This window comes from Papaver somniferum, chromosome 5, assembly GCF_003573695.1.
Source record: "Papaver somniferum cultivar HN1 chromosome 5, ASM357369v1, whole genome shotgun sequence".
NCBI lineage: Eukaryota > Viridiplantae > Streptophyta > Magnoliopsida > Ranunculales > Papaveraceae > Papaver > Papaver somniferum.
Window position 1 is genome coordinate 30,490,783 of NC_039362.1, and position 7,720 is coordinate 30,498,502.

At 35.8% G+C, this 7,720-nt stretch overlaps 2 protein-coding genes across 4 annotated transcripts; one reads left to right on the top strand and one right to left on the bottom strand.

Annotated features, from left to right (window-relative positions):
• Positions 1 to 114: 114 nt before the first annotated feature.
• LOC113281279 (WASH complex subunit 3-like) lies at positions 115 to 2,087 on the bottom strand. 3 transcript variants are annotated; one of them, XM_026529986.1, is made up of 4 exons: positions 1,941 to 2,087; positions 1,774 to 1,856; positions 1,586 to 1,681; positions 115 to 401 (listed from the first exon to the last, which is right to left on the bottom strand). In XM_026529986.1, the coding sequence occupies exons 1-4, from the start codon at positions 2,031 to 2,033 to the stop codon at positions 398 to 400; spliced, it is 276 nt and encodes a 91-aa protein (XP_026385771.1). In that variant the 5' UTR covers positions 2,034 to 2,087; the 3' UTR covers positions 115 to 397. The 3 variants fall into 3 exon arrangements, with proteins under 3 accessions (XP_026385771.1, XP_026385770.1, XP_026385769.1); XM_026529985.1 differs by having other exon boundaries at positions 134 to 379; XM_026529984.1 differs by lacking the exon at positions 115 to 401 and adding an exon at positions 410 to 635.
• A 112-nt stretch (positions 2,088 to 2,199) lies between these two features.
• LOC113281278 (chloroplastic import inner membrane translocase subunit HP30-2-like) lies at positions 2,200 to 5,134 on the top strand. The gene is made up of 6 exons (XM_026529983.1): positions 2,200 to 2,605; positions 2,692 to 2,807; positions 3,218 to 3,344; positions 4,458 to 4,606; positions 4,719 to 4,781; positions 4,875 to 5,134. Exons 1-6 carry the CDS (start codon positions 2,315 to 2,317, stop codon positions 4,900 to 4,902), a joined length of 774 nt encoding a protein of 257 aa, XP_026385768.1. The 5' UTR covers positions 2,200 to 2,314; the 3' UTR covers positions 4,903 to 5,134.
• The last annotated feature ends 2,586 nt before the right edge of the window (positions 5,135 to 7,720 follow it).

The following is a 7,720-nucleotide window of genomic DNA, read 5'->3' on the forward strand; positions in this document are numbered from 1 at the left end:
AACATGACAAACAATAGCAATACCTGCCACCCGTTAATAATTTGGTATGCTAATGCTACTCTCTTGACATCACTTGTTAGCTCTAAAGATCTAATAAACTCAAAAAGATTCTGAGAGAAAGACAGTCAATCTATTGATAAGGTGATTCTCACCAAATTACCTCTTTTTTTTTTCACATATACAAATACCCAAAATCTATAACAGAAAAAGTTACAGCCTGAAGTTCTGATCAGTATAAACATTTGTGATCACCACACACTACACATCTGATACATCACATGGTTTCTGAGACAAATTCAAATATCATAATCGTCCATAAGTAAGTACCTCACTTGAGAGATGCCAACCAATTGTGGACTGTTTTGTTCAGGTGCCAATCCTATAAATGCACGAAATGTCACCTGATTGACAATATGGGTTGTATATGGCATAAATAAATGAATGAAGGCATACATACTGTATATGAAATGAAAAGTCAACCAAATAAGCATAAACCAAATAAAATTAAAAGGGATATAGATTTGGAGTACACAAGATTGATACCACATGCTGCAGATGTACTACTGAAGGTTATCGGGTAAAGCTGACAATCTACAGCTCTCATGTGAGGGAGTAACACATAAAATGGAGTGCAACTGCATATCAATCTAGCTATTAGGATTGGAAATGCAGGAGTCATGACTAATTCTTATAAGATGTGTTTTAAAGTTATACCAAAACGAGTAAAGTGAATGCGATGATGCTAAAAAAACACAAACAGCTCTTAAGAATAACCATAATGCCTTCAAAGTAAATCTCTGAAAATTTTATTCCTTTTCTCATCCATCGCTTCATCAACAATATCATAGGGTAGCTCCAAGATGTCTTTAAGCTCTTTTTTGAAAAGTTTAGAACCTGGACCAAAAGTCTCTACAACCATATAATACAAACACTTATCTCGTATCCCTTTTCCCGGTACATACACGGCCAAACATCTTTGTCATTTTTGCACTTTTGAAGCATATTTTCTTAGTTTAGGTATGAATGCATTTTGTGAAAAACATGTGTTGGAAGGGGCATTCATACTCAACATGTATTATACCTAAGAATAGTAATTTAATAGGTTCGCTTCAAACAATTCTGTGAGAAGCATATGGATACGAAGGGACATTCAGACTGGACATATGTTGACTAGTAGGAAGTTGAAGAAGCTAGAGAAGATTCATGGTTGAAGAACGTCTCTGACAAACACCTTATGAAGTGGCATGCATAAGGAGGTAAGTATGGCTAGCTAGAATGTTTCTTTGGTTTTAAAGGCAGCTAAATCTATTTTTAGTCCAAGTTTTACTTGTTTAACTAACTAAGGTGGAGTCATATTGTAAAACGATTTCAATCTGATAACCGAAGTTCAATTTGTTGTGGGAAATCAAGTGGGTAAGTAGACCAATTGTCCTAAAAAGTTACATTGATTCCTTAGTCTCTAGAATAGATTCCCAACAAATGCAGCTACAGAGTTCATCAAACATAAGCACAGCATCTTATGTACAACCAGTAACAAGCAAGAGTAAATTGAATACAAATGTAAGTTAAAATGGCTAGTAATCACCTGGAAGAAGATTCTTTTCCCTCTTCTTCTTCTTCACTAATGCTCCTCAACTGTGTCTCAAGCAGCGTAAGAGACGCATCCAATCGCAATATCCTCCTTCAAAAATCCCATCAACACAATTCAATACACAAAAAAGTGTTTTGGTCATCAAATCAAAAACATTTTAAGAGTAGTAAAACTATACATACCTATGAACGGTTGATAGTTTATCTTCACATAGAAATGAGAACCTATTCAGAAATCGAGCCGTTTGCACAATGAAGATATTAACCTTAAGGAGAAAAAGAAGAAGAATCATAAGCAAAATGAAGATAAATTAATGAAACTCAAGAAAAAAAAGGTTAGGGTTTATTACCAAATACAGAGTCCTCTGATCAGATGCAGATATGATTGATTCTTCTACTTCAACGCCTCCTTCTTCCTCCCCCCATTCACTTCTCCGCTGCATCTCTCTCCCTCCCTCTGAAAAATGATTAAAGAAGAGATTTTTCTGTCCTAAAAATATAATATTTTTCTATTACACCCTTTTATTCTACTTAAAATTTATAAAACACACCTGAACCCATTTTTCCAATGTACCCGTAGTCCTCCTTTATATGCTAGAGTTATCCATTCCAAGTCCAACCCCAACCCCCTTTTTCTTCTTCTTCTCTCTAGTCTCTCTCTGCACCTAGCTAGGGCAGAAAAAAAGGAAGAAAATAGGAGTAAGAGATTGATTTTTGTTAGTTGATGATGGAGGGAAGAAAACAAGAAGGAGGAACGATGGTGTTGATGCCACCCAATGGTAATCCAATTACTGTGCTTCAAACGAAATACAAAGAGTTAGAAGTTGGATTTCGTGGTTGGTTAACCAAACAATCATTACCAGTTGAAGCTGCTGTTGTTACTATCACAAGCTCTATTCAAGGTGCCGCTATTGGTGGATTCATGGGTACACTCACTAATGATGCTTCTTCTGTGCTTCCAACACCTCCTGCTGGTGCTGGTTCTCAAGCCATGGCTTCTTTCCAACAAGCTCAGGTTTCTTTGTCAAAATCATTTTTGATTATTTTTTTTACAGGGAAAGTCTGCTTTACTGATTGATTATGTTTATTTGATTTTCACAGGCTCTTAGTGGTGGTCCATTGGTACAAGCCCGTAATTTTGCTGTGATGACAGGCGTTAACGCTGGTATATCTTGTGTTATGAAAAGAATTAGAGGCAAAGAGGATGTTCAGACTAGGTAAACAAACCTATTAACCCACTACCTAACCTAACTGATTAAAAACTAGGAAAACAAATGTTTTTTTTGTATAGAGTATGATGACGTATTGGAATCTAGGTGGACTTTGATTAGACCAGATTGAGAAGTCTCGCAGGTGATTAAAAGACGATACCATTGAAGTTTTGCAAGTGATTCATGTAGACATCCAATATGTGAATAGACACACTGAATTTCTGTGTTACACAATGTTATACCAAGTTATTGGTAACTGGATGGTGATTGCTGTTAAAAGTCACTGGGAGTTCATGATTTGATAGCAATTGACAGTTACACTGGGTTTAGTTATTTTTCTTCTTGAGAAGATTGAAGATATGTATGTGGGTCATCATCTTGAAACACTTAATTGAATGAAAGGATTCATTTTGCAGCATGGTGGCAGCTTTTGGTTCCGGAGCCATGTTTTCATTGGTCAGTGGCATGGGAGGTCCTAATATGGCAACCAATGCAGTCACATCAGGGGTATTCTTTGCGCTTGTCCAAGGTGGTCTTTTCCAGGTGAGCAAACGTGGGAAGGAGTTTAGTTATATTTTTTGTACCAAGCTACAGTCTGAACTCTGGATGTTTACTCCTTTCATTATAAACAATGCATTTCTGAGGCAGAATACGTACCTTGTGTCAGAGATGATCATATTTTCATGCTGTCTCATTTCTGAAAAAGTCACTAGGTGATAATCTTTATGATTGATATCTGTAAAACAGGATGCTTTAAATCTGTTAAATAGTATAGGTCATGCATAACCCATTGTCTTGACTCTCCGGTTGAGCATATATAGATAGTTCAGAAATATGACTGTTTATTTCTGTTTCATTTTCGTAGCATGATCTTGTCATAGTGCTAATAATATACTAATAAACTGAGTCATTGATATCAGCATTTTGGTTGAATTGTTCACATTGGGGAAATTAAGAAACTAGTGACAGTCTTCTTCGGTTCTTAAGCTCTGCTGTTAGTTTATTAAAGACAAACATGTTTTCAGTTATAAGGTTTTGATTACAATTATTATCTATTTAACATAATGGTTACAACATAAATTAGTCCCTCAGATACCTTATTTTCTTGTTATGTGAAAATGTGAGCTAAAGATTTAGAGAACTGACACGTTCAAAATATGAATAATGTTGCTGCACATTGTGCAGATATTGAATATGCTATGTGTCTTTTGTGCGGGTGTCGCAAACCTTCTAATGTAACCACTGTATTGTTTGTCTGTATGGTTGAATACACTGATGGTTAACTTGTTAAGTGGTATAATTAAGTTTGCCTTTGGAATTTTTATATTATGATCTTTGGCATGCGATGGTACTGATTGAATGCTAACTAGCCAAGGTATGATATCAGCATTTTGTTTGAGTTGGTGAGATTTGGGAAACTCAGAAACTGCTGAAGGTCTTCTTTTTCTGTTCTGCTAAGTATCTGCTGTTAGTGTACTAGAGTTCGTATCGATGTTCATTTTCTAGCATCTTAAAGAGTAAACATGTCACTGATGTAGAATGGAATTCTGCCTTTGCTAATCATGGTGATGCCGAATTCTTCTTAGCATGTACCAACCACAGTTTAGTGTGCAAAAGTTGAGTATCTATGTAATGTTTTGTTTTGTGACTATGCAGCTAGGACAAAAGTTTTCTCAGCCACCTGTAGAGGATACATTTTATACCAGAACAAGAGGCATGTTGTCAAATCTTGGCCTCCAGAATTACGAGAAGAACTTCAAGAAAGGCTTGTTAACAGACAGTACTATTCCTTTGCTTACAGATAGGCAAGTATTACTGAGTGAAGTTAGATAACATTTTCTTTTTCATTTGTGTACGTGTTCCTAGCATAAGCGAAATATAATGACAACTTTCTTCACTTGTCTTAATTTGTTGCAGTGCTCTTAGAGATGTGAGAATCCCTCCTGGACCGAGGCTTCTAATCCTTGACCACATTCGAAGGTATTGATTGATTCTTGTCAAAGAAAAATCGTTGTTATCTACTCATTTTTTTGGTGTAAGGAATCTGGTTTTAATTTCACTTTGATGATCCAGTGATCCTGAACTGCAAAAGAAGCGATGAAGCTGTAGACTGGACCTGTTAGTGAAACTGATGGTGGACAATAAAGTTTTATTTGTGTAGCAGAATAGATTCGTTTCTCTTAGTTGTTTATGTGGGGGAACACCAATCTTTGTGTGTGAATTTTGAACCATTCAGAAGTAAGTTTTACTGAAATTTCTTATCACCATAATTATTAGTAGCAGTAGTAATAGTAGGTACAACAGTACAGGCATGTGTACGTTTTGCTTCTAAATTCTGATCTAAATCTAGACAGCATGTCTCTTTTTTAAAAACATAATCAGAGAAGGGGGAATGGTCGGTGTTAGACAGCATGTTTTGGTGAGGGCAATGCTTTCAGTTGAAGGAACTTAGACTAGAGAGAAGAGAAGAAAATGTAGTACAGTAGAACCTCTATATTGGAACTAGGGCATCACCCAGGCCTTCACCCTGGGATCAACCTCTCGGGCGCCTTCGGCACATGGGACTTGATGATTTGGTCGTGCTCTTGGCACATCCAAATCTTTTTGGCTCATAGAATTTTCTAGGTAATTTAGATCTTTGGCATACAGGTTCGTGGAGAATTTGTAGATTTATAGTGATGTAGATCGTGGAGAGTTTATAGATTTATAGTGATCTTTGGTATTAGACACATTCTCAAAACCCTAAAATCCATTCAAATTTTCAAATCACATCTTCAATCTTGGATGGCCAATTCCGATAAACACATCTCATTAACATTCAAACCTCCCTCAAAGTTATCTGCAACTAACTATCCTCTCTGGAAATCTCAAATTGCTCCTTTACTACGAAGTTATAATCTACTTCGATTTGTAGAAGACTCTTTTCACTGTTATGTGAAGTATCTTCGACGAACATCCACTGCTGGTGCTGCTATTGTCAATACTCCTGACTTCATTGATTCTAATCCTGATCCTGATAATAAGTTTGTTTCAAATCTAGCATACACTTATTGGGTAAATCAAGACTCTGCTCTTTTATCTTGGTTATTTTCTGCTTGCACTGAGGAAATTCATTCTCAAGTTATTGGTTGTACTTTTTTCTCATGAAATCTGGAATCTGTTAGAGCAAAACTATAATTCTACTTCTAAATCTCGTCTTTTACAATTTAAAACCGATTTGATTGTTATAAAGAAAAGCTTAGACTCGATGTTAGTTTATTTCAATAAGGCGCGTTCAATTTCACATCACAGTGTCTGATGAAGATTTAGTAATTCATAATCATCAAGGTTTGCCTTCTGAGTTCAATGCCTTTAAAACTTCAATATGCACTCAACAACTCAAGAATGAAAATCTTATTACCTCAGAACTTTTAGGTTTATTATTGTCTGAAGAAGCTAGAGTTAATGATGAATCTAAACGTGATCTTAATGCTGCTTCTCCTAATGTGACACAACAACAAAAATCCTCTCTAAGTTAACATTAGTTTGATCCCCAATATCCAAGTTCACATAATTATTCACACAATACTCATACACACAATGATTATTATCCACGCCAATCTGGTATATCCTATTCAACACAATACTCATACGCACAATGATAATCCACACCAATCTGGTATATCCTATTATGAAAATAAATCCTGGTACAATTCTTTTCATCCTGCTAATTTTGGAAAAACTGGTAATTCTTGTTTTAGAGGTAATAGAAATGGTGGAAGATTCAGAGGAGGTTTTCGAGGTTGAAGAAATGGTGCTAGGTTTGGTCGTCAAGAAAATTCCAATAACTTCTTTCCTCCTCCAAGATATAATCACTATGTTTAACGTCAGCTTTGTAAGAAGCCCACGTAGCTCGAGAATGTAGATACAGATATGCACCTAGTGATAACTCAATGATGCAAGCTTATTATACTTCTACTGATTCTCATGGTGATGATTTTGATGACTACAGGTACCCTGAACCTGAAGCATTTGATGTTTATTATCATGATGATTTTGGTGTTTCTTCTTCTTCTGCTGCTGACTGGATACCTGATTCAGGAGCTACACATCACATCACTTCAGATTTATTTAATCTTAACTTGCACTCTGAATATCAAGGTTCTGATCAAATGAAAGTTGGAAATGGCCCAGGTTTGACCATAACTCATGTTGGCTCTTCTACATTACATACTGAATTTGTTAAATTTACTATTTCTAATGTTCTTCATGTGCCCTCTATCACCAAGAACTTAATCTTCGTGCTTCAATTTACTAAGGAGAACAATTGTTATTTTGAATTTTATTCTGACAAATATCTTGTAAAGGATTTGGTTACCCACAAAGTCCTTCTTCATGGTTATGTTAAAGATGGCTTGTGTCACATGGAGTTCACCACTGATAAACTCAAGCAAGCATTCTCTTCTGGCCTTCATTCTTCATCAGCAAGTTGGCATAATAAGCTTGGTCATCCAGCATATCAGACTCTCAAGCATGTTCTCTCTTCAGTGAATGAGGTTATTGATTCTCATTTAACTTCAACGCTTTGTTCTTCTTGTCAGTCATCTAAGAGTCATGCTCTTCCTTATCCTACTGGTCCAACCAATAATGTGTATGGTCCTTTAGATTTAGTTTATTCAGATGTTTGGTATCACCATTATGTTCTGTGAATGGATACAAGTATTATGTGTCATTTATTGATTCCTTTAGCAGATTCACATGGTTGTATCCTCTTGCTTATAAATCAGAAGTACTTCCAACTTTCATTAAATTCAAAAATCTTATTGAGAACCAGCTTAATAGAAAGATCAAATTTATTCGATCTGATTGGGGAGGTGAATATAAAACAATTTCTCCTTATCTTGATTCTTGCGGCATATGACATAGAGTTTCATGTCCTC